The sequence below is a fragment of the Eublepharis macularius genome, chromosome 6, assembly GCF_028583425.1.
Source record: "Eublepharis macularius isolate TG4126 chromosome 6, MPM_Emac_v1.0, whole genome shotgun sequence".
Taxonomy (NCBI): domain Eukaryota; kingdom Metazoa; phylum Chordata; class Lepidosauria; order Squamata; family Eublepharidae; genus Eublepharis; species Eublepharis macularius.
Window position 1 is genome coordinate 114,901,926 of NC_072795.1, and position 27,454 is coordinate 114,929,379.

General features: G+C 39.0%; 1 protein-coding gene and 1 non-coding gene across 5 annotated transcripts; both read right to left on the reverse strand.

The window, feature by feature from the left end:
- CCAR1 (cell division cycle and apoptosis regulator 1) lies at window positions 1-26,954 on the reverse strand. Of its 4 annotated transcripts, none has more exons than XM_054982762.1 (25): window positions 26,922-26,954; window positions 25,536-25,654; window positions 20,950-21,122; window positions 19,890-19,934; window positions 18,899-18,931; window positions 17,214-17,407; window positions 16,763-16,877; window positions 16,486-16,678; window positions 14,432-14,561; window positions 14,043-14,204; window positions 12,864-13,089; window positions 11,526-11,639; window positions 10,590-10,756; window positions 9,692-9,902; window positions 8,809-8,892; window positions 8,311-8,496; window positions 7,251-7,442; window positions 6,384-6,617; window positions 5,808-5,919; window positions 5,339-5,421; window positions 3,535-3,681; window positions 2,987-3,107; window positions 2,406-2,591; window positions 1,579-1,784; window positions 1-825 (listed from the first exon to the last, which is right to left on the reverse strand). In XM_054982762.1, the coding sequence occupies exons 2-25, from the start codon at window positions 25,606-25,608 to the stop codon at window positions 766-768; spliced, it is 3,447 nt and encodes a 1,148-aa protein (XP_054838737.1). In that variant the 5' UTR covers window positions 25,609-25,654; window positions 26,922-26,954; the 3' UTR covers window positions 1-765. The 4 variants fall into 4 exon arrangements, with proteins under 4 accessions (XP_054838737.1, XP_054838740.1, XP_054838736.1 ...); XM_054982765.1 differs by having other exon boundaries at window positions 19,890-19,931; window positions 26,795-26,948; XM_054982761.1 differs by having other exon boundaries at window positions 26,795-26,948.
- On the reverse strand, window positions 10,935-10,996 carry LOC129332979 (small nucleolar RNA SNORD98). The gene has a single exon (XR_008597378.1). It is a non-coding gene; the product is annotated as a small nucleolar RNA SNORD98 (small nucleolar RNA).
- Window positions 26,955-27,454: the final 500 nt, after the last annotated feature.

Consider the following 27,454-nt stretch of genomic DNA (forward strand, 5'->3'; position numbering starts at 1 on the left):
ATATAAAATGAACAGCAATCTCTCCAAATAAAGCATTATACTGACATCTACTGGGCTGGCATGTAAATACATTTTCATACATCACTTTTTAAAAAGAAGTGAATATTTTAATGAAGGGACAGAACATTTGAATACAAAATAGTAAGATGTATTGTTTTCATATAAATCTCAGCGTACCAGTATTTAAGTTCCTCATTTTTTCTTAAAAACTGAATTATTGTGCATCAAAACAATAATAAGAGCACCTGAAAGAAAAAAATATGATTTAAAAGGGAAAGAACTGGGACAAGATAATTGTGGTTTTCTTTAAAAATCTTTACTTGCAAAATTAAGCAGCATGCAATGATTTAATCTCCAAATTTAAAAAGACTAATTAGACTGAAATAAAAATATAAGAATGGCATTTCTATAAATAATGAAAAATTGTTTCTACTACATTTTAAAGGAAAACATTTGGTAATTAAATACTTGCTACTTTCCATTAAATTGATGAACTTTATTAGCATTCAAACTATAACAAAGTTTCCCCTAAAACATTTTGCAATGCAAAATTAATTTTCACTCAAGGAGTGTCTAACAAACTCATAGCTATGAATTACAAGCAGTCCTTGGAAGCAGGCTTGCACGTTTATAAAACTTTATACATCCTTGCTCAGACTAAGGTATTTATACTACTAAAATTAAACATGCATCACTTTCATACACTCCAGTTTCATGATTTATATTACATTATGTAACACCCTTATTTTTAGCGCAGCAAGTTTGTCATACACTTGCTCCATTCTCTTTGGATTTTTGATCTTTATCTTCGTTTTTCACAATATCCTGTCAGAAAGAAGAACAAGACAACGAAGTAAAGGTTGCAACAGCTGCTAATCTGTAGAAGTCCAAAAGGTGGCCAAAAAATAACATGCAGCATTATTCACACAGGAACAGTAGGTACTCTTTTGTCCCCCTGAATGTGTGGGAACCTTTGCTTCTCCCCATTACTGGATGGTGAGTGAGCAGAATTCAGCTGAGATACTCTGGGTCTTACAGGGATTTTACAGTTCTATAGGATAGACTGTACTGCCCCCCTTTTCTTTCAATTGCTGGGCAAACAGTAGTTGGTCTGCTTTATTGATTTATACTTCAATACTCTAGACTTCTCCACCACCATAAACACACACTTAGGAAGGCTCATGATTACAAAATCCAAGAACTCTTGCTTTAAATTCTACTGACTTGACTATTCAAGAATCCCAGTAAGACAAGTTTCTTCATTGCTTACAGTATTAAAACACACCTTTTCCAAGGATATTTGTTAAGGCTTTTAGTGAAAGTTGTATGAAGGAAAGGACTAAGTTGGCTCAGTCACAACAGTATTCAATTACCGGACCTATTAGATTTTATATCATCTGTTTCGTTTTAGGGCCAAAGGGAGCTTATCCTGCTTAAGTAAACAGCACCAATCTTCATGATTCTAGGTTGCAGTTTTAAGGTACAAAACTAATGAGGTTAGAATTGCCCTTTCTTTATAATCCAACACTTTTTTTTTTTTTTAGAACCAATATCCCAGGTCAAGAGTTACATCCTAACCTTTTTAAGAACGGTGTGTATTTCATCCATAACTGTAGCCAAATTTTTGATTGTCTTATTCAGCTGCCCCTCAAATTGCGAATTAGTATCTTCCGATGCCTTCAAATTCTCTTGTAGTTGGCCAATGTCCTTTTTAATTTCTTTAAGTTCTGAAGATAAGCTTTTATTCATACTCTCCAAATTCAATATAGTCTTTTCATCATCATCTGGGAAAAAACAACCAAGCGTTTCAAAAATGAAATATCTGTATATTATTACCATTTCAGTAGGTGCATTATACCTCATGCTCTTTTGACAGTCACACATGTTCTAAAAGGCGGATCTGGGTGACATTCTGCACTGAACGTAAAGTTTCACTTATTTTGTAAGAAAGGAACTGTATGATAATGGCTCTTCCACCAAGGACAACTTGGAGACCCTTCCGCTGTTGCACAGAAGCAGTGTGCATGCAGTAATGTGTGATTGCTCTTTGTGCTTTTGAAATAACAATGAATTCAACCATCACCTCATTGGGGGAGATACAGGCGTTCCTACTTTGTTTTATATTCCAACAGCATAAAAGTAGACGCAGAGACAAGTCAGACACCCATTACTGCTGCTTCTGCACAATGTCCATCCAAAGCCACCCCAAAATACCACTCCCAGTGGATACCAGAACAACTGGACATCTGAAACGAATTTTCCATTTTATGATAAACAAAAATGATTGAGTTTTAAGACTCACAGGAAAATAGCAGCACTTTCCGTCACTGGGTCAAAGCGACAAGAATTAGATGGCCAAGTTTTGTTTTATGTTTAATCTTTATTGTTGCATCAAGCACTCTCACCTGTCTTTTCTTCTAGGGACTGAAGCTTTTGTTCCATCTCAGCCCGTGCTTTTTCACTCTTCTCAAGTTTTTGTAAGAGACTCCCTACATCCACCATAGCTCCATTATACACAATGAGGCCAACATTTTCTTCTGGTCCTTTTGATTCTTGTTTTATAGCAGGAGATGGTAGCAGCAGTCTGTTTCCTACATAGGTTAAGAAATACAGCATAAGGTCACACAGCCAGAGCGCATTACCAATAGACAGAAGCATCTACCCTCATCTACATTTTGCCCAAGAACTCTGCTGATTTTTCACGTTCAAATTTCTAGCCCCCACCAACATAGAAGGAAAGTATGTAGTGTAACATACCAAAGAGATTTTAGATCGTTCATGGAGTTTACATTAGCAGAACATGTAAAATATTTCCCTATGTATGCTATGCTACTATCACTAAGTACATGATACACACTGAATATGAGAGATGACAACTGCTTGATGGATTACTTGCTGTTTAATTGACAGTGGAACACATTTTCCCTCCTATCCACCCTCTTTGCAAAGTATCAAGTGCTTTTTACAACTAACAACATTATGTTACCCAGCATGTCTTCCTGTGGTGTTTCCATCTCTTCTGGATTTTCTTCATCTTTAGAAGTATCTGTTAGTTTTCTATAAAAGCAAGATTCTCGGAGAACTACCTTATTAAGTAGCTTCTTGACCTGAAATAATGTAAGAGATCAGATACCATCATCACTTAGCACACATAAGGATTCTCATGCAGAAGTTACTTTAGAAAACAATAAAAAATTACTTTAGAAGACAACAAAATGCATAAAATATTTTCTGCTTGCAAACTTTTTACAGCATTAAGAGTAATTGTTTTTTTTAGTAATTTTAAATCTATAGGCACATGGAATTTGATAATTTTCTGATGTTTTTACCATGCCCTATTTTCCCTTCCCTTACCTACACAGACACAAATGATGATTCCAGAAGACAACTATTAGTCAGCTAAAAGAATCAAGCTCAAGGGAAGTTATATATCAGTTACATGCAGATAAGTTTGGACGGCACTATGTGAAATGTCCAAGCAGAACTGAAAAACCCTATCTTTCCACAAGGCTTACAGCTACTTAAGATACATACCTGAGCACGGGAGAGATGTAGTCCAAGTGTGTACAGTATTTCCTCCAAGTCCTTTTCTAGGAGGTACCCACAGTGGCATTGATCAAAATAAACGAAAGCCATCAGAAGATCTCTGTTAACGGTTATCATCTGAGTTTTGTCTTTCTCCTACAGAACACATTTCATGGCTGGTTAAGACAGCTTTCACTAGAGGCAATCGCTATATCCAAGATGGTGTAAACAGCAAACAGCAACAAACAAGTTCTGGGTCTCTACATACTCAAGCATCTCCAGATATGTAGAAAAAATAAGACTTAGTTCATCTATGAAGAACCAACCCTTAAAACAACCTGAAGGCTGAAAATGCTCCAGAAGGGACATAACATTGAGGGAACAACTGAGTGTTAATGGAAATTATGGCTGTGTTAGTCTTAATTTTTCTTTAAAGAGAATCCAGTTACATCTTTTAGATTAATTTTTCTTTTTAAAGAGTTAGAGTTTTCATATAGAGAAAAACCCAATAAAGTGCCGAAGGCCAACTGAAAATGCTCCAGAAGAGATGGAATGTTGTAAGAAGCTTAATATCAAATGAGGGGAAGGATGATCCTATGGTTTGAGCCCCTGAAATTTTAGAAAACCTTGAAAGTAGAGATTTTTCCCTCCACTGGTTTTTGAAATAGATGACCTTTGCTAAATACGACCCTTAACATAATTAAAGTACTTTCAAGGAAAAATCTTTAAACTTATTCCCAATGTTGAAGGCAAGGCTCCCTTTTCTGTCTACTGGACATCCTGATCCGTAACTCATTTCAACAGAAGTACTAAGAAAATTCAATCCCTCTGAAGTCAAATGGGTGGAACAAGCAATTAACCAATGAAAGGTTCCTTAATTCCTCTCCCCCAGCAGACCCTGGGAAAGCTGACCCCTGGGATTGTGGGGTGGAAGAACAGAAGAGTAGCCCTGCTGGATCAGACCAGTAGTCCATCTTGTCCAGCATCCTGTCTCACACAGTTGTCAGCAAGTTGCTCTGGAGGGCCAACAACTGGGCACAGAGGACTTCCCCTCATGTTGCCTCCTGACACTAGTATTCAGAGGTTTACTGCCTGTCAATCTGCAGGTTCTCTTTAGTCACCATGGCTAGTAGCTGCTGATAGACCTATCCTCCAGGAATCTGTCTAATCCACTTTTAAAAACTATTTTGCCTATAGCCACCACTACATCCTTTGGCAGCAAATCCCAAGTAATGTAATTACTTGTTGAGCAAAGCAGTGTTTCCTCTTGTACTTCATAAATCTGCTGCCCATCAGCTTCATTGGATACCCTCAAGCTCTAGTATTTTGGGAGAGGGGCAATTTTGTCAGCTCCACGCTCTCACCTATTACTCCACAAAGGTCCCACAAAATTGGGGATCAACTCTCCTGGGGTATAAAGAGATTACTGGGGGAGGGGAAAGTTGGGAAGATTCGCAATCCTTCTGTGAGCAGAACACTGTATCCAATCTATTGAAATTCACCTATCATAAAGGCAAGCAAATTCAATTTGAGGAGATCATGCCAAAAACCTATTCAGTGTTTTCCAAACATGTAAGTTATCTAACAACATCATAGTTTTGTTCAATTACTTTATTGTAAGACTGCTGTGGGTTTGATGACTCTTGATACATAGAAACTATAAAATCTTCTAGCTAGGAATTACAGATAGCATCTTAGAAAACAAGTTACAGGCACACCAGTGTAGGGCTCAAGTTAACCTTCTTGTCTAGTCTGAAGATGACATTTCTGGTAGACTGGCCCACCGGCATCTTCATTCATTGATCAGCATTACCTTATCTTTAGAAGCCCTCTCTTTGCCATGCCGGTTTCCCTCTCTTCTGTCATCTCGCCGACTCATTTCCTCATCATCCCTATCTGTGGAAACAGAAGTTGCTTCAAACATAATTCATTGCATGTTACAGCTTCAATACGAGTACCTTTTAATGAAGAAATGCATTTTTAATGAGATTTAACAGATTCCGTTTTTCAACTTTAAAAGGCAAGACAAAACCAATACTTGGGCAAATGGATCAGGAAGGTTAGTTCCCTAGTAGATCACTTTGCTACCACAATGCTTAGCAACAATGAAAATCTGACAGATTGGATTTTCACATTCAATACCCAAGGCGTTTCATACAATCTGTTAAACAATCTAACCACCACAAAAGATTTTAAAGAATAACAGAACATCTACAATTCTGTGGGGAAAACAAGGCTTTGCACCTGGCTGCTTCTAATTAAAACAATCACCCCCTGTATACCATCATCTTCGTCTTCAGCATCCTCAGCTTCCATTGGATCATATTCTTCCTGGTTATTATCATCTTCCATTTCATCTTCATCTTTAGAATCTTCTTTCCTCTTATCTTCTCTCTGAAATTAATTCTTAAACATTAGCACCAGGGATTAGTAGCATTAATTTAAAAATACTAAAAAAAACCCATTATCCAGTTTAAGACAGTTCTTTGGTAACTGAGTTCAAAAAGGTTCTGGAACAAACCAGGTATTTTGAGCTCAGCACCTAATGCTTGTAGAAGATGACAAAAGGGACCAAGTTATCTTTGTATAGGTCCCCAAATGTCCACATATGAGGACCCTGAAACACAGGAATGAATAGCCAGGAAAAAAGACATATCTTGGTTTGGTAAAATAGTACCATTTTTTCAATAACTGATTTTAAAAACCCGAAAAGGAAAAAAACCCATTACAGAATTCCTTTCTAAAGATATGACTATATTAATATTAAAGAATGAAGCATCGTAAAAAAAAAGTACTCCACACACCGTAGCTGCTCTTAATCCAGAGAGATAAAGATTATTTGTTAATCAGCCACTGACCTTCCTGTCATCTCTCTCATCCTTTTTATCTTTCTCATCTCCAGATTTTCTTCTTTTAGGTTTTGGGTCATCATTTTCATCCTCTCTCTCTTCCTTTTTCTCTTTCTTCTCATCCTTCTTGTTCTTTTTATCTTTTTTATCTTCCTTATCCGGAAGAGACAACAGCGATTTGTAGATTCGGACGCCAAAATCCCTTTGAAGCATTTCATTGAAGAGTTCAGCAAACAATGAAACCTGCACAAGGAACATCAAGCATGCCAGTAGTCCTAAGATCTCTGATTCACAATATATTTTCCAACCTTTGTTTCTGCTTGAAAACTCAGTAAGACAGACCATAATTAACCTTATTTTACAGATGGCAGAACTAAGAGGAGAAATAAGAATTTGCTCCAAGAAATTCAGTGACTCTGTTGCAAAGCTCAGCCCTTTTATCAGGTGGAGCCTATCTGGAAATCAATCACATGCAAAGACTTGGTGGATGAAGGAGTGGGTGACAGGCCCGAAGACCCAGAACAAGGGAGGAACACAGTCATACTTTTAACCTAATGCAACAAGCAACTGAACTGGTGTTGCCTCCTCGCAAAATGAAGACATGAAATAGTTGAAAGCTTAAAAGTAAAAATGAGTACAGTGTTAAGTTAAATGAAGAGCAATATAATATTCCTTTTTAAAAAATTCATGACCACTAATATTCATAAAACAATTTCTCAAAACAAAAAGTCTATTACGAAAGATGACCTTTTAGTCAATACTTGATTAAAAAGCTCCTTTCACCATCACCACTTTTATTTTAGCCATCCTTAAAGAAAGATGAAGTTTAACAGATTGTAACTGAAATTTTTTTAGGGAGTTATGCAAAGATATTACCTCAAATGAATGCTCTTTGTTATCCTCCAGTCTGTAATCGAGAAGAACACTAAGGGACATAATACTGCAGTCAAACTTTCCACTTTTCGCTGCCCAGTTAGGATGCACAATGATTGCGGGCTCATCAGGCAAGATGTATCGTCTCTCTCGCCGCTGGCGTTCCACTTCCTCTAAACGTTTCCTTTCCTCTTCCTAAACATTTGGGAAGCTGATTTTAAAGCATGAACTTCAAATCCTTGCAATTTGAAAATGCATGGCAAGCTGATGACAATGTTCTAGCACAGATATTTACCCTTCATTGCTCCTTTCCCCATGAAGATGATGTCATGTATAACGGTGTCTAGACAGACATTGTAGTGTAGGACTTGGACTCAGGTTCAGATCTCCACTAAGCCATAAAACTGAGGTTTTGGGCAAGTCATTGTCCCTTAGCTTAACCTACTCTATTTACTTGGTTACTACAAGTGGAGGGAGGGAGATGTCCCTTTAGTGCTTTAAGCTTTTTGAAGGGATAATAAAAATAAAATAAAGGGGTATGATTGTACATATTGTTTATCATGTGTGTTGCAAGGGAGACCAGTGCCTCTCCTTCACAATGTGCAGACCCAGTAAATGTCTGAATTGAGGCCAAATTAAGTGGCCAGAAAATTTGTTTAAACACAAGTGTGGCTTTGATAACTAAGCAGTGACAATGCTCTCTGCGAGGAGGAGCACAAAACTAGCTTGTCTTTTAAGTTAAAGATATCAAAGGATGCTGGTGTTCCCAGAATCGAAGTCCCAAGAATAGTACAGAAAGTTATATGATTAGGAAAACTGATTCAATCAACTTCCAGTGGAATGGAACAGCCATTGGGAAAGCATACCTCACACCACTGTGATAGTGCATGAGCTGACAGTATATGATCATTTTAAAAATTAAATTTAAATAAAGGATTAACCAAAGTTCCCTCGCGTAATGAACATTTTCCTCTTCCTCATCTCTGCAAAGTACAGCTTAACTACAAACCAACATTTGTTTACAGAACATACTGCAGCCAAACAAGATTTGCTAAACATCCACCTCTTTGTCATCTTCTGATTTCCTCTCTTCTTCCTCTTCATCTTCTTTTTCAGACTTCTCCAGTTCTTTCTGTTCTTCTTTTTGCTCTTCCACTTTCAGCTGCTTTGTTAGGCGGGCTATCAGCTGGGATTTCAGACCCTTTGAGCTAAGAGTTCGACTTTCTAATTCCTTGCGCAGGTCATTAACCTAGTTGATAAGCAGTATATAGTAGCGAGTCAATGAATAATTTTATACTCAACAAAATTCACCTACTATATGGTACACTAACTCCTTGTCAACTAGTGAAGCAAATATAGACAAGGCTTTACAAGCATTTTCAGTCAACAGTCTAATATAATCAGTGACTGACAATCTCTCTTACGGAAACAGTGCTGCACAATACATTTTTGAGTTAAAAAACTGGACCAGCTTCACAAAAGCTAGCCTTGTCATATTTGGTATCATCCTTAAGTCTGCATCATTTAATTCAAACACCCTGAAGTTTTCAACAGTGGTTACCTTCATCGCCTTTGGATCAAGTTTAGACCAATGAGTAGGAGTAGAAATTTCTTTTGCTTCCCCATCATCTTTTTCCTCTTCATCCTAAACAATGAAATAAAGACATCATCTTTTAGAAAGCTTAAAAATAAATTGTTTTCTTAAATTCTGCTGCTGATCTGGGCAAGGTCACAAATGTTTCAGACAGTCTTCTCCTAAAGCCACAAGCACACATTCTACTACTTTACAATGGATCACAGTGCCTCTCTCATCAGCCAATAATAGTCATCTCTGTGAAACACAAAAGGGTGATAAACAATAACACAAAGGACATCAGGGGGACACAGACACTGCTGGTCACCTCTAACCACACAGTGTGTGATCTTCCCCAATTTTCAAACCACCCAATACATTCCTCATTTTGTTAGACCTTTTACATATATCAAGATGCCAATCAGCCACATAGCCTTTAAAAACTAGGTTATTTTAATAGTTTCTCTATTTCCAATCACCATTTTAAAAAAGGCTAACACATATGGGAGAAAACTTACACGTTTTATAAAACGGCAAAATGCTTCAGACAACTTTCATAACTGAATCTCACTCAACAACTGGTCCCAGATTCCAGCAACTAGTTCTAAGATTAGATGCACAATGATGAGTGCATCGAGTGCACGATTTAATTCCACTTGTAATATTAGCACACACTTTTAAGTTAGTACACTAGCTGTAATCAAATAACAATAAAAATGACACTACACTGCTGAAAGCTGGTTTACCAGTCATTGTTACCAGTTATGTTCCTCCTATGTATGTTTGTTGTGTAGTGTGTGGTGTGCATTTTGTGCCTGTGTTCCTGCGCCTGTGAGAAGCAGAAATAGAAAAAGGGATTAGCGTTCAGTGCCTGTTCTCCATCAGCCTCCTTGCGTTCACCCTGAAGCTTCTCGACCAGCTGCTGCTTGTATCCTCGGGAGAGGGTTTCCCACTCTGAGCGGGTGGGAAGGCAATGCCAAACATCCGGGAAAAATAAAACCACTGTCTCCACATGAGCTGGAACCGTACGCCCCTTGTGGGTCTCCTCAGGGCGATGGTAGCGAATCTCTGCAAAACGGTACCTGTTGCAAGGGAAGAAGCATGTTGGAAAAAAAATTCTACAATGCATTTTACAGAGCCTAGATCACTGTAGCACATCAAGTAAAGAAACTTTGCTGCGACAACCTGAATTTTTTCTAAAGAAAAAAAAAAGAAAGCCATATGTTCTCTTTTAGAAACGCATGCAATTTCTTTCAAGACTGGTAAGGAATACCTGAAATACTAACTGCTGAAAGCAGTGAACCATGCCCTTTGTATTACAATCTGTTGACTACTGGGAAGTGAGTTGTCGTCTATTTTAGTATTTGGTGCATAACAGTGATTAATTTCGTAAATAATGATTAAAATATAACAAGTATTACATCCAAGAGAAAATATGGCTGTCCAGAACATCTATTTATAAAACGAGAATAATGAAATGAAGTTCTCTTGACGATCTTCTCCAGCTATGCGTGAAATGAAAAAAAATTTAAACATACAAGCATTGCAAAATGTAAACAATAACATGATTTTAAAGTTCATTGTTCTTCAAACCTTTTGGCACCAAATCACATTTGCATTGCACACTAGGATACCACTCTGAGAAGTTTACCTGTATGACTAGTGATGCTAATAAAGAAAGGAAGTGGCTGGTTTGTCAGAATCACTTCTATGAGGATTTTAAACATGCTTCAGTGTCTCCAGAATATATTTGAGAAGCTGATACTTACCACTGTGTGCAAACACTTAAGTCAATCCCCGTAAGGGCTCTGCAACAACGGATAGCAGTTTTAATCAGCACAGACGGGTCCTTCTCTGGGTCAGGTCCATCTAGTGAGGGAGACCAATGTCCTCCTATAGCCATGGCTTCATCTTTACCTTTCATACCCACTAAAAACTAGACAAGAAAAGGCTGCTTAACATTTCACTCCTGGTGAGGGGAGAGGAAGGTTATCTGAATTGCAGAAACACGGCCCAAACCATTAAAATCACATGTACTTTTTTCAGTTTACAAGGAGATAAACCAGGACAAGCAGTTAGCCTCAAAGATGTAAGTGAAAGTCTCACTCAAGAAAGAGTTCAGCTTTGTTTATCCACAGCACATTCAGTAATGGAATAGGTTTAAACATCATTACTCTTTCTATTTTTGCAGGACTTTCATTAAAACTTTGTAACCTTCTTAGTACATATAATAAAAATGCAGAAACTCTTCACAGAAGATGAAAATATCCCAAATGTTTGAAATATCTGAAATATGAAATTTTTAATGTTCTGTGTAAAGGCTGACAGAAGCCTAGTAATTTAAACACACTTAGATATATCATGGCAGTTTAAGTAGTGACTATTTCTAGTTTTAATTCTATTATGTTTCTGAAACAAAGGATGTACTCTCTTCACCGTTTTCTCAATGATAGGTGATTTGTTTTCAGGCTATTAGAGACACCTGTAAGTTGAAAACCTATATCCTGCTCAGAAATCTGGATACAAGACCACAAACAGCTCCATACAGCAGTAAGATCGGAGTCAATAGTTCAAAATCTTGATAAAGACGTTAATACATGAATACTACACTTTCAGTTGGAATACCATAAAGAGTTTGTACTTACATAGATTTTACAGCAAGGTGTTTAGGTTTGTTTTTTTTAATTAGAAACACTTATTTTTACCTTTATAAGTCTAGCGGGATGTTGAAACCCATCCCGAACCTCTTGAGGATCTTCAGCAAGGGCACAAGATTTATGATAGAGATCTTCCATGCTAGGACTCGCCATGAGCATCACCTGTTAACGTAGGAAGAAACTATTGTGAAGGTGATTCCAGGTGGGCAGTCATGTCTGCAGCAGCAAAATAAAACACGGTTCCAGTGACACCTCAAAGACGAACACAATTTATACCAGCATAAACTTCCGTGAATCAGAGTATCTGATGAAGTGGGCTCTGACTCACAAAAACTTATATTGGAATAAATGCTAGTCTTTAAGGTGCCACTGGAGTCCCATTTTATTTTACTGTGATGTGGATAAACTAATTATAGAAGGCCAATAGCTTTCAGACACTGAAAGCTATTGGCACTTGGGTCCAAAGGACTGCAAACAAGAGTTCTACTTGCACAAAAGATTTGTCTTTCCTCCCAGTCTTTTTCAGACCCTCCAGAAATGCTGCTGAGGAGCGCGGGACTCTCAAGAACAGCATAGGATGTAATGCAGGAAGGGGGTTGCAGCTCAAGCGGGAAATAACTGACCCTCCCTCCTTTGCATTACTGAATGCGCCTTCTTCTCATGCAAGGGTCCCCCTGGATCCAACACAGTTTGTATTGTTAAGTTCAGCAAGACTATTCAAGTGCAGAAAACTTTTCCAAAAAAGGGACACAGATGTTTTAAAGGGTTGGGCATCTAAAAACCTTCAGCAGCTTTCTCTCTTCTTGGTTAACTGCTAATAGCCTCTTGTACATCTAAAGCACAATAAACTTTATGTCAAAGTAGAAAGGGTAGATCCAATGCTATTTAGCCTTCATGTGGATGCTAAACAGCCTTACAAAGATGTTAAATGCATGTTACATGAAGATGTTACAGTAATTATAAAGAACCCCACAGAGTAGTCTTTGCAGTCTCTGGGAATTCTGTTATACAGCTGAGTGTTCAAATGCAAAACTATAGTTTCTTGCCATGTGAAAGTAAATTGTTTATGTCCTAGATGTCGATTAAGTACAATCCTGACTTCATCCAAACTTGATTTTCCACCACTCACTTTTAAACACATTCAGGTATAGACAATTTTAACTGCTGTGGGTTAAGTTATTATAAACACTAGGATCCATCCTGAAAGAGATCTGAATCTAGATCTGGCTTAATTCTTTGAAACTACATAAAGATCCAGGTCAAGCTGTGGGCACAGGATACACCACTGAAAGTATATGTATCAAGAAGAATACTTCGGGGGGGGGGGGGGTACTCTGTTTTTCGAAGCTTCTATGCAAGAGGTGATATGCAGGATATCTTGCATACCTTGGCACTGTAAAGATGATCAGCATCTGGAGGGTCCAGAACAGCAGAGTTTTTATCCAAAGGATCTACCTCTCTATGCATTACATAGAAATTGCAGTAGTTGCCCAGCTGAAATGGCCTCGACATTGGAAAAGCATCCACCCATGTAAACTGAGCATCAAAGAAGTCACTGGGAATGTACAAGTTCTGATAACGCCGTCTCAGTTCCATCATATCACAACTAAGGCTTTAAACAATAAGAACATACATTTTACAAAGGTAAAAAGATTTGAGGCTTAAAAAGTTTTGGCCTTAGCAATATTTCACAAATATATTAATAGCGTGGCAAACACATAAAACTTACATTTGTATTACTTATGAATACTGATAAGCAGTAGAAGTCCTAAAGCTGCCGAAATATCATGCAAACTATTTTGTAGAAATGCCCAAACAGATCAGCTACTGTTTTAATTTGACACACACACACACACACACACCCTCCAGGTTTATTTCAGTGTCAGCTTTCTCTAAAGGTTTTGCAATTAGCAATTACCCAGCAAATGTCATCCATTATGAGCTAAGGATATGACAGGCAAAAGTTGCCACCCATCCTTAGCCAACGGCCTTCAAACCATGGAATTATGGGTTTATTACACTTTTAGCATGTCTTGTATTAAAGGAGTAAGAATAGAACTTTACAACCTATATACAAAAAGCCTATGGGCTCTCAAACCTTCCTTAAAAACAAAAAAAGTAAAGACTTTCAAGATCCTGAATTTGGCTCCCATACTTCACATTTGTCATAAAATAGCAGCACATAGATGGTTTCCCAGTGCTTTATTGCCACAGAGCCCCTTCAACACTGTGCTTTATAAGCATTGTCCTGTCCAAATATACCTTCACAATATGGGCATTCTACAGTCAAAATTTAACATCTACATGCATCATCTCCTTAACTTTCAGTTGCATAAACTGCACAACATGGATATCATTGCCAAAGACTTTATATGGAAGGAAAGCCAATTTCCAATGAAACAGCACGTGCATGATGTCTGTCAAAAAGGCAAGTGACTCATAGCATAAAGTTTTGTTTTTCTCTTAACTGTCTATCTGTTGGATTTGTTCCACACACTCTTATATGGCTGTGAAGTTATTTCCATACATGAATATGAAAACTTAGTTGACACTCAAGTAACATACCAGTCTAATGAAAACTTGGAAAACTGGACCGTGTAACGGGGAACAACTCGTCGGGGTCTTCGAGGGGATCTCTCCCTCTCTCGTCGAGGTGATCTCTCTCGAGAGCGCTTTCTCTGGGGTGATCTCTCTCGGGACCTACGCCTTTCACGCTCTCTTTCACGACTTATATGAAATATAAATGTCTCATTATAGCCTCTGCAGTGTTATAAACACAGAGCTGACAAGTCTATTATTCTAGAACCAATTGTAGCAACCTCCAATTAATAATGAATTTACCATTTTGTTACAGTGCTTTAAAAATGGACACTATTAAATTCAAATGTCAAAGTTTTAAGCTTTCATTCTCTCTAGAATGCACAGAAAAATGGAGTGGAATTTTTATATCACACCTTCTGTCATCTTTTCTGTTAGCCATGGGATCTCCCCTCTCATTTCGCCCTGAAAATCTGGGTGGTGGATCTAGTCTTCGTGCTGGCGGAGGCTGTGAAACTATTCGAACAGGGGGCTGTAGCAAACCAGCTAGAAAAAGAAATCCCACATGCTTTTAAGCTCTTTTCATATCATTGAACCAACTATAAAACAGTATATTTGCTAAATAATCAGGGTTTTAAAAATATTTTCACAATGCAATACATACATTAAATACTGAGAAATTATTTTGGGCAGTAATTATTATGGCAAAAACTCAAAGACCAGCTGATAATGGTGAACGTAGGCAACATAATATTTAGCCAAACAGGATGTATTCATTTCTCTCTTCAAATTTTATAGGTAAACTTTTGAGTTCTAGTAACATTTAACTTGAAGTCTCACAGTACTGACATGTATATTATCGCAACCGGTGGAAGTAAGCTCATTTTTTCAAACTTTAAAAGCTACAATTTCAAACAGGCGTAGGCTTCTGTGTTCAAATTACACCCCTTAAAGTTATATTATTTTTAAAAATCACTAGATGAACAGTTCTTCTGTTAAATCTTCCAGTTTTCATTTAATAAAATATTGTTGTTTATTTTTACAGCCAATACACACTATACGGGAAATTTTCACCTTGTCCACCATATATCTTAATGTTTGAAAGGAAAGCGTAAGTTGGTCAAGAAATAATCCAATCTGTTACATCTACTGCGGGCAACACACAAATTCTCTCATGTTCCATCAAATTTATTTATTTGATTAAAAGTCATTTACTCCTACTTTCTCTTTAAGCAATTTTTCAAAGTTCACCACAAACACATGTACTATCAAGACCCTCTGAAATCATTTGTAGTTCTCGTGAAGCAAAGGGGAAAAAACCTCAATTAGGATCAAACGTCAGAAAGGAAGCCTGAGCAGCAGTACAGTGAGAAATCTACCAGAGCAAATTGCACTATGCAGAGATTTCAGATGTTACTCAAGAGGGTGGCCCTAAGAAACCTGTAAAATATTTCAACAGTAGAAACAGATCTTGAGGGAAGACGTCTAGACAATGTAATATATTTTTTTAAAAAGGCCACTTCCTTAGACTGTTAAAGTAAGGCCCAACTTAAGGTCAATTTCATAGTAGTCAAAATGAAATTACTGTGTAGAACGCTGAAAAGAATTCGAGCTGTTGGACCCCATACTGCTGAAGCTGTTTTCATACTTACCACTACAGAGACCATAGGTGTTCAATTTGCCAGTAAACAATCTCAAAGGAGTTACTGAGATTAGCACCTTCCTAAAAGATACCAGGGTTTTCTAATAATATCCTTATCTAATAAAGGAATCCTCTTTGGGAGGGGTGTTTTCCCTCTACAAGAGCAGGAGAGGGGCTGTGGCTCAATGGTACGGTGTGTGCTTGGCATACAGAAGGTTCTAGGTTCAATCCTGGCATCTGCAGCTAAATGGATCAGGCTGTAGGTCATATGAAATACCTCTTCCTAAGACCCTGGAGAGCTGCTCCCAGTCTGAATAGAAAATACTGATTTTGATGGGCTAATGGTCTAATTCAGTATAAGGCAGCTTCAGGTACGCATGTTCAGTCATGGAAACTGCCCACAAGCATGGGACTATGGTTTCAGATGCAGACTAGTAAAAAGTAAGATCCCAACAATCTACCACTAAGAAACTAGGGTAAACATGCATCTCATCAAGTAATCTCAAAATACCTACATCTATTCTGGAAACAGTGAACACTAAATTTAGATGATCTGTCATTTAATTTTTTGGCCACAGCCAAAGATGGTCAAGTCAGAGGAAAAGAGCGGTCTAAGAGAGAAACTTTTATTTCCTAGAAGCTTTTCAGTAATCCTATATAGCAGTTCTGTATTCTTTATTTCTATACAGCTATAATACAAGGTAAAGACAATACAGCCTTCAGCCAGTTACATTCTTGTGCATTTCATATAAGTGTGGATACTTCAAAAGAAATTCAGATATTCACAGGAGAGAACAAACACAGGTTACACTTTGAAGGAATGAATACCTTTCTGCTGTGGCTGTTGTAACAAAGGCTGTGTCTGTGTCTGAAGCAAAGGTGTTATGGAAGCTGCAGATATTTGTGCCTGTAACAGCGACTGAGGCTGTGGCTGTGCCTGAACGCTGAATGCTGTCTGCTGTGCAATGGGCTGAAGCACTGGTGGAGGGGTCTTGAGTAAAGGCTGGGTTTGAGTCTGGTTCTACAGAGGAAAACAGGGAACGCCTTGTGAAGGAGCTTGATGCTAAAGGTACCGATAAGAGGCCGAGAAAGCAGGTGCATATACCTGATTTGGTAGCGTCTGAATCCTCTGTGCATTCCATTTGAAAGGCATATTGGGGTTATATGTTGCTTCTACCAACACTCTGTCTCCTACTTGAGGAGTCTTCCCTTTCACAGCACTGCAAAGTTTTTAAAAATGGTCACACTATTAGAAGATGTTGTGCTAATGGGCCCATCAGCTCAGTGAAAGAAGTTTCAGAAGGTTATTAAATAGGAACAAGAATAATATCAGGTTTTTTAAAGTATACATGCAGCTGCTTGCCCCAACTATCCCCAACCTACAGTATGGGCATATTACTGGTCATATTGCAAGCTTGTAGTAAGGAACAAAAACATGTATCGCTTAAGCACTAAAAATTATCATTTTGGGTCTTGCTAGTGATGAAATAGCCCCCAGGACCACTGAATCCGTGTATCACTGTTCGCAGTCATCCACAGCAGCAGAAATGACTAACCTGAGCTGAAAGAACACGTCTTCATCAACAAAGCCAAATGTGTCATGTAGCTTGGTCACCACCCCTGTAAAGACACGCTGCTTCTGGGGCTGGGTCTGCTGCTGACTTGACCGTGGTGCTGGGTAAGAAACAGTGATCTGTGCTGCTGGCTGAGGAGTAGACAGGCTAAGGCTGGTTGGCAGTGCCACAGCTGGCTGTACACACACAAAAAAGGACAGGCCACTATATGAGAACTTACATCTCTCTTTAAAAGTATAAGGAGGAAGAGAGTTACCATACTCTGAACATTATTTTAGGATCAAAGGGGGAAGGTCAATAATCAAACCGTAAACGAATTAACTGCTTCATCAAGACACTTGAAACTCAATCTGAAATTCCATCGACAAGCAGCAGAAATTTCTTTCAAATCTTCTGCAAACTGCTCGTTTGTTTAAGGAAGCCCTGCACAACAAGAGGGTTTTTAAAATATATATATTTATCTCCTGCTTTTCTCCCGAAAGTGGCTTGCAACATTGGTGCCCCCACCTCCTTTAATCCTCACAATAACCACCCTGTGAGATAGGTTTAAGCTGACAGAGTATGACTGGGCCAAGGTCAGCCAGCAACCTCCCATGGCACCATGGGGATTTGAACCTGAGTCTCCAAGATCCTTGTTCAACACTCTAATCACTGCACCATACTGGCTGTCCGTTAAGAATTGCATGCACCCATCATAGCACATAGTTTTAAACCAGCACGTATTCTAAAAAGGAGGTTAAAGGGGTTTTCAAAACCTTTTTCTTACTAAAAACACTTTGTTTTCAAATATTGCTTGCCTTTAATATTTTGGATGTTTTTCACCTATTTTTCCTATACTTTTTAATTACTTGGAATGCTCCCCCCACTCAGTCAGCAGTACTGCACATGGAGTTCAGTTTTTCAAAAATGGGCTGAATCCTACAAAATGCTTGTGGAATGCACAGAAGTGAATTTTCCCCTGCCTTTTCCCAGCAGTCCTCAAACAACCAATGTGAAGATCAAGGGAGTGTCATGGTCACATGAGGATATAGCAAGGAGAGGGAATTAAACTAGTTTCCTTTAGAAGTTTGCTTCACAGTGCATCTGTTGCCAACAGAAAAGGAATATTATCCACCTTTACTGAAGCTCCCTATGCCCAATAGCATTTTGTCCAGAAGATACTCCCAGCACATTTGCAGCCCATCTCCAGCATGTCTAAGATCTAAACCATCACTGCCTTTCTGAAGGACTAAAGTCAAAAACATGCTTTGGAGTTTTGAAACTTAAAATGCATTGTTCTGAAAAAACTCTCTTTTGTTATTGTTCCTATATACACAATGGAATTATGTTTTTGTACTAAGAAAAATCTCTTCAAGTTACTGTATTCTATAATCTTAAGCACACATTCTTAGAAATAAGTCCCATGGATTTCAGTAGCAGTTGTTTCCAAGTAAACAGAACCATTTCTTCTGAAACTCAGTCAGAAGGAACAATGATTCTTTCGAAAAACATTTTTCACATGGAGAAAAATACCTATGGGTTTCACGGGAAAGCAATGTTAACAACAAGCGTACATTATATAGCCAACTACTCAGGCAGGTTATTATGTTTTAAGAATTTTAAATAAAAGCAAAGCTGCAAAAAATGTGGGTTGCAGATTGATAAAGATCACTTGCAAGAACACTTACCTGGGTTAAAAGGGTTTGCTGAGGTTGCTGCAACTAAAGAAAAATCATGAATTAGTTTTGCACACTATGCAGTTCTCTTCTTTTTAATTGCAATTCAGTATTTACATATCTGAAAGTATGGCAAAATGTACTCATAATTGCTTATATATTCAATTTTGTCTGTCCACACTAATGCCTACTTTTGCAAATCATATATGGTTTTACTTCTCTGGACTATGACATACATTGTAAATAAAGGGCTGTACGTGCCAAATACTGATTTCATCACAATCTCTGACTTTTTTAAAAAAAAAAAAAAAGCCTGGAAAAGCTTTCAATTACAAGTATAGAAGGTTTCAGATCTAGCATGAAAACATTTTAGAAAATCACAAAAATGTTACTCTTTCAAATGCTACAGGACTTTTTGGTTCTCAGATAAACACATTTCTGTAGTTTTTCCTCAAATGATTGAAATAGGCAACTTTCTGATCAAGGCTTCTCCCCATATGGGTCTTTGTATCAGAAAATGTAAAGATTGTATCATGAGTTTTTTAAAAAAATTAGTTGCAAGGGCAAAGAAAAAAAATTAGTCTTAAAAATGTGAAAGGAACAGCTGTCAAGAGCCAGGGAAGGAATCAAAGATAAAAGACCCTTCCCCTAGGTTCTTTCAGTCTGATGATACTGATAACTGTTTGGATAAACCTATAATATTGTTGCACTGTAATGATAGAACTGGGTTTCACAGCTGGCTAGCAAAATGGCTAACAATCCAATCCACAGTTTGCAGACCCACGGGGAACAATTACCTCTGGGAACACAATAAGGGAAGACATTCCTCAATTTACACATTCAAGGAGTTCATAACAAAACAAAATTAATTTCAAGACAAAAGCTGCTATATGGCTGAAATAATTCACAATTATAAATTACTTGGTTTATGAGAGAAGCATTCATACTCAAGAGAATAACAGACTAGGATACTGACAATTTACATTAAGAAATTAAAACAAACCTGCTGTTGTACACTATAGAGGGTCTGCTGAGGTTGTGAATACTGCTGCAAAACATACAAAATCAAGTCAATTGGAAACTAGAAACCATTAATTGAAAAGAAATAAATTCCTATTTTTTCCAAATAAATAAAATATAACAGAATGATACAAGTATTTTAGAGAAACCCTAATTATATATCTAATTCTGAACTTGGCCTGAGCACAGATAAAAAAAACCGCATACAGTGGGACCAGGTACTAAAAAACAGCCTGAGTACACATCACAACTTCAAAGTAAATACTATCCAAGATCATACTTGACACTATGGAGTTTCACAGTGGTGCCATATAGGGGAGTGCACCCGAAAAAGGCTCCCCCTCCCATCGGGTGAGGCAAGCGGCGCAGCATTTGAAAGCGACCCTTTTCGCGCCACTTGCAAGCAGCACGAAAAGGGGTGCTTTAAGTTTCAAATGCCATGCTGCTTGCTTCTCCCGATGGGCGGGGGAGGAGGCTCCCCCTCCCATTGTGTGCAGCAAGCAGCACGGCATTCCAAAGCAGCACAAAAAGTGCTGCTTGCTTTCAAACTTCCCGCTTGCCACTTTTTCACTGATGGGAAAAAACCACCCTCCCCTTCCCAATGGGGGGAAAAAAGTGGCAGGGCAGGAAGTTTGAAAGCAAGCAGCACTTTTCGTGCTGCTTTGTAAGGCCACAGCTAGAAAAGTGCTGTGGAAGCAGCTGTTGCTGCTTTGCCTGAAGCTTCCTGAAGTGATACAAATTGCTTCGGAAAGCTTTGCTTCAGGATTCCCAAATCGGCTCAGCAATACTGAGACTGATTTGGGAATCCCAAATCTTTACAAATTGGGCCTGACTTGAGTTAAAAACCCAAATCAGAAACCCAAAGCGCACATCCTTAGTGCCATACATAAGAGACATTTTGTAACAAGAAATAAGGAGTAGCCAAGGGGAGGATGTTATGCTATGAAAACAACAGTGAACTTACTTAAAATAAAAAATTTTAGCAGACTGATTTATCTGATCCTTGCCTTGCCTTGCAATAACATGTAGTTAGTTCCCTTTACCTGCTGTAGTGCAGCTGCTGCAGCTGCAGCTTGTTGTTGCAAAGCAGCTGTCTGGGTGAGCTGATAATTCGTTGGCGTCTGAGTAGTGAGGCCTGCTGCCGCCAATGCTGTTTGCTGAGTATATATGGTAGGAGATGCTCCAAGTAAGGAGGGCTGCTGAACACCAAGAGCAGCTGAAATCACAAGAGCTGAACATCAGAACATCTTAAACTGTGGGCCACAGAATGTCATCATAATAAAACAATGATCTCAATAGCCAGTGCCAGTTGGTGGAAATAAGGACTCTTCCTTACTCCAACATGTAGCACAGGTAGTTTCATGCAATTTAAGAGCTGCTGTTAGAATATGGAAGATTTGTATTTACACCAGCAATACTTCAGTTCTCATTTACCACAAGGAGCTGAATGCACACAGCTGACAAGATAGGTCTGATGTTGTGGAAAAGTCTGAAGTTCAGTGGAAGAACACATGCTGTGCATGCAGAAAGTCCTGGATTCAGCATTTATTTATTTATTTATTTAAATTAATTTACATCCTGCTTTTCTCTCCAATGCGGACCCAAAGTGGCTTATATCATTCTCCTCACCTCCATTTTGTCCCTCACAACAACCTGAGGTAGGTTAGGCTGAAAGGCTGTGACAGGCCCAAGGTCATCGAGCAAGCTTTCATGGCAGAGTAGGGAATCAGTCCTTGGTCACCCAGATCCTAGTTTGTCTAGAGGCCTGTTAAACCATCTCAGGAAGCAGATGCTGGCAAAGACCTTTTCTTGCTTGAAATCCTGCCACACTGAGTAACCAAAACTGAGCTAAATGGACCAATGGTCTGACTCCTTAGGCAGCTTCTTCTACTTACAAAAGTAACAAATACTTATGCAAGTATTATACAAACCAGTAAGAAAACCGTGGTACACTTATTCACAACGTATTCTGTTGCCTGTCCCTCCTGCACAGGATTTCATGTCTTTTCTAGATAATTTGATGTTTGCTTGTGGGAATATCACTGGATAAAGCCAAGTACTTCTTATCTCTTTAGCTTAAAAAAAATAAGGCCTTTCAAGTATTACTATGGTAGCATCTCAAACTCTTCTGAGATTGGTTTTATTGACAGTCGGTTGGCAACAGAAGAGCAAGATCTGAGTTTAGTTAAAGACCAAAAGATTTCCAAGGAATAAGCTTTCAAGAGTCAATGCTTCCTTTGTTACATACAAGTAGGAAGTGAGCATGAGCTTGCGCCTGTATCTTCTTAGTCTGTGTTGGGGAGCCAGGAAAAAGTCTCTTCCCAAAGCTTAAAACTCAGAAGAAGAAAGAAACAGCAGGGAAGTTATCCAATTTGATTAGCACTATACAAAATCTGCATTCCAAATTGTGTTCTTAAAAAAAACAAACCAGTTGCTGTGTGGTATGGGAAGGCATGGGGAGGGGGCGTTGGTGGGGCTCAGCACTTCTTGGCATAATTCTGGAGAAAATAAATGTTGTCAAAAATGTTGTTCTTGTCACTCTTTAAAAAAACCCACCAAGTATCATTGGAACAAAAGATATCAGTAAAATAGATAAGCATCTCAAAACAAGCAGAACACACAAAGGCATCTAAAATAAAGCTCATGCATGCTGTATTTGTGTTGTTTCTTCTCCACAGGAATGGGAGGGAACATGAGCACCAGTGATGAGGGGCAGCTGCAGCTCCTCAGGCTTCTCCTGTGACCCAGTAACAGTATCGGGGGCAGAACGCAGAGGAGAACTTTGGTGCTTAACACCCGCCCCCTTTTCTTCTTGTTTTATGAGGCCTTCCTTGGGGAAGTGACATGTGTCTGTCAGTGGCTTGCCAGCTTTGGCTGCCTGACTTGTAAATCGTTTGCAAGGTTGGTTTGGCTGGATTCTCTAGTTTGACCTTAGTTCTGCAGGGCTTGCCATATTAGCCCTGAGTTCTGCTTGGCTTCTGTGGTTTGACACTGGTTCTGCTAGGCTTGCAGCAATGTCCCTTGCTTGTTGGTTTGGCTTAGATTCTTTAATTTGTCACTGGTCATGTTGGGCTTGCCATGTTGGCCCATGATTCTGCTTTTATTCTCTGGTTTGACACTGGTTCTGTTTCCATTTGGAAGCTTTTGGCCCGTGGTTGGCTTTGTGTTTTTGGCTATTGGCTTCTTTGCCCTGGAGAAAGCACGGAATTCCTCCCTCCCTTGGGGGCACCTTGTTCAGGGGCCCGTAGAACTGGACCCTTTGATCCAATTCACTTGAAACTGGGGTTGGGGGAGATATCTTTAGTAGACAGGCAGTACTAGGTTCCCTGCAATTTTAGTGTCATTTAATTGAAAAACAGCCATTCCAACACCCTGGATAGAGTTCCACTCCCTTTAGGAAATCATGTACCTGAAAAATTTTGGAATTTCAGCCCCACCAAACCTAATACCAAAACAGTTTTGGGGGCCTGAATAATCCATAATGCCAGTAGAAAAACAGTTTTTAAAATCCAAAAAATATTGAATTTTTCTCAAGCACACATCCTAATATGAACCTTTTCAAGCTTAGATTACATACCCTTCTTTCTTTCAGCATTCGACTTTTCACAAATCCAGGATTAAAAAGTTAGTAAAACAGCCAAAGCATTTTTACATCAAGGTGGCAAGATACTAGTCATGATCAGTCTAATGTCTCATTAACTCTTATAGCCACAGACAGCACATTCCCTGTCATTTTGAAAAACCCCTCAGAAGTCTTCATTTTAATAATAACATAACAATAACATTTGATTTATATACCACCCTTCAGGACAACTTAATGCCCACTCAGAGCGGTTTACAAAGTATGTTATCATTATCCTCAAAACAAAACACGCTGCAAGGTGGGTGAGGCTGAGAAAGCTCCAGAGAACTGTGACTAGCCCAAGGTCACCCAGCTGGCTTCAAGTGGAGGAATGGGGAATCAAATCTGGCTCTCCAGATTAGAGTCCTGCGCTCATAACCACTGCAAACTGACTTGTTTTAGAAGAACAATCCATCAGGAAGCAATAAAGACGTTTTCTGAACTATGCAAAACAAGATAGTTTTAAATTTAAAGGGAGGAGTGGGGGTTAAGAACTAACTCAAAACAAAACTGAAAAGCTAGTCTCAAAGGCATTTTCACATGGGGGAAGAACGACAGATTTATAGTGCAATCCTAAACCAAGTTTCATCCTTCTAAATTCATTGAAGACAATGGCCTTAGAAGGGTACAGAGGCACAAAGTTTCTGGAAATTTTTAAGCCAAGGAAACAAACATTTCTCGTAAAAAATAACTAAATATATAAAATTCTTTTATTGAGCTATCAAAATAAACTGCAACATTTATAAGAGCCAGTTTGGTGTAGTGGATAAGAGCATGGGACTCTAATGTGGAGAACCGGGTTTGATTCCTCATTCCTCCACTTGAAGCCATCTTGGTGACCTTGGGTCAGTCACAGCTTCTAGGAGGTCTCTCAGCCCCACCCACTTCACAGGGAGATTACTGTTGTGGGGATAATACTGACATACTTTGTAAACCACTCTGAGTGGGTGTTAAGTTGTCCTGAGTGGGCGTTAAATTGAATGTTGTTGTTGCTATTATTATTATTATTATTATTATTATAAATGTTGAAGTTAGAAAATAAATTATGTTGTAAACAAAACCAAGTATTATTTGGACAGAAATACTCACACTCACAATAAGTAGGATTACCAGCCTATTTGGATATTAAGTTAAACCTTATTACCTGGAAAACACTGCACTATTTATAATGCATTATCTTTAAACAGAGTATAGCATATTAATTGCTGCCAAAATTATTTACATTTAAATTAAAAAAAATCTCTGAAGTGTTGTGTATGTCTTCAGTGTATATAATAATTATTATCTAATGCTGTAAATTGCACTGCATAATTTTTTCCATACTACACATTTTAGTTAACCATGATCTTTTGTTTCACTCATTCCAGTAAGAATTATCATCAGAGTTTTTCAGTGTTCTCCAAGAATTCCAGTGAAAAATATAAAACCTGCAGGGAAAAAACACACCCTCCCAATTTTTCCAATTTCGCCCCTCCCCCCAGCCGTCACATCTTTAGAAGAAGTAACTCTGTGTATGACTTCACTGTTATATAAATAATTATTTAAAATATATCTAGTGTTAGAAATACAGCTGAAAGCTGATGGTCCTTAACATTAGTATTTTTTTTCAATCGATACCTACCACCCGAAGTTGAATTGTAGTAAATATGGTAAGGAAACAAAGGTCTATTATTTAGTTTTAGAAACAGCTACAGGCCTCAACAACATCAGCTTAAAGGAGCACAAGAGGCTTATGTTTTTACACAAAAACATACCACAACAATAATGAATAATGAAACTGAACTAGCAATGTACACCAATGGCATAATCAGGATAAATCCATATACATGCAGCATCAATATGTCAACCCATTACATTTCCAAAAGCAAGTTTCTAGTTACTTTTGTAATATAAATGCAAAGCTGCAGAACACATTAATTTTATTTCAGTTTTTGCCACGGCAGTAATATGAAACTTACAACAGATCAGTAAAATACGTATTGGTTAAGAAGAAATATAAAAGCTAACCTGGCTGAGATACCGCAGTGGCTGTAAACTGGGTAGCCCAAGGGGGATTCTTCTGCCCTCCGAACTGAGCCATGGTAAATGAAAATCTTTTAGCTCTTTTATTCTTCTAAAACTGTGATCTATTAAAACAAACATTCATTAATATGTAGCCCATTTCTGGATCATTAATCAGATTAGTTTCCTATATACAACATGGCTGGCTAATGTATTTGAGAGGTAAATAATAATAATCTTAGATTTCAAAAGTGGCAGCACAGGCAAATAAGACAGCTGGGCAAAGTAGTCAGAAAACTTGTTTGTGACGAATCTGTAACACTTCTGGACAACGCTCCTAAAACTAGTGCATTATTCTAGTACATCATTTTTATGAAGTTTGCACTTTTCAACTCTTTTTAAAGTGGGGGTGCACCTCCAAAGTGACCTTATACAATCACTTTACCAATAGTAATACTAATATTTCCCTCATATACATAAAATTACCTTTGGAAGGGTGCTGTAATTAAATACAGGTATGCTAGTAGTGAAAAGCACAGAACCCTAGGCCCAGCAGACAACTGAAACGAGTTGCTGCATAAAAAGAATGTAGAATGAGCACATAATGAATGAAGTATAAACCTCAGTATACAGTAACAAAAAGTTGCACATTCAAAAGCACATATCGTCCCATATCTTTTAAAAGGTAGAAGAAATGTGATGACAAAATAATAACATTCTCTTTTAAAAGAAGTTTCGAATTAGTCAGCATTTAGAGTTTAAGCGAAAGTTTGCACGTAAACAGAACCCAGACGGAGCCTGCAATCTTACACACAAGCTCCACTGAACTCAGCCCGACTCACGCCTGAGGAAACATACACAGAATCGAGCCGTAAAACATCAGACGCGAAGAAAAATTCAGGCACGTTGTTTGTAGAACGGAAGCTCAACAACGAAAGGCATGCCTCAGAAAAAGGAGTAAGAAAGTTGGGGACAGAGGGTGCGCGCAGGGAAATAATCTCTTCCTTTTTATCCCTCCCTCGGGGGGGGGGGCGCGGAAGAAGAGAGGGGAAAAGGGACTCCGGGCCCAATCGAAGCCTCCCTCGGGCTAAACTACCACCAAGCCTTGTGCTGCTCGCTCGCCTTCTCGTCCACGCAGGGCATAGCCTAGCTCCAGGGAAAGAGCGGCGAGGCCCAGCTGCTCTTTTTTCCTCCTCTCCCCACAACAATGCACGATTGCGGCCTTCTTGCCGGGCGCCCAGGAGGGCACGTCCCTCTCCGCCTACCCAAGGGGCGCTGTGGGGAATCCTTCGGGCTCCTCTCTTCTCTAACCATCAGGCCGAACTAGTACTTCGCTTTCGCTCCCGCCCGCCGCTTGACCCTTCACCTGAGCCGAGCCAAATTGGGACTCACAGAAGCCATTTCAAACTCCTCCAACCTCCCCCCTCCCCTCACACGGCGCGCGAGCCACAGCGCATGCGTCACAAGGAAGCGCGGGGAGGGTGTCAGATCCAGAATAGCTTCTCATTAGGACTCGCGCATACTGATGACGTCTCAACATGCGGTTGTTTCTCCCTCCTCCCGTCTCTTCCTTTTCCCCGACGCACGTGCTCCGGGAGGATGGGATTGCCGTCTCCAAAACAATGGAGGCAACGGTAGTGCGCGTGCGCAAAGGGACGTGGTCGGCTTTCTCAAAAAGAGAGACGCCAAGCGGAGAAGAAGCCAGAATTAACGGGGTGGGGAAAAAGGAAAGCGTCAGCAGATCTGTGTGATGCTTGTCCCCGCCATCTTGCTCGGAAGCTGAAGAGACTTGTGCCATTTTACTTTCGGGCAGCACCCACGAAAGATGTTCCACTAGAAGCATCTGAGACTGAAGCAGATAATGCCGGTGATGATATGGTTGCCTGAAGCTTTGTCGGCACTGTAGCAGTTTTTTTTAATTTAAC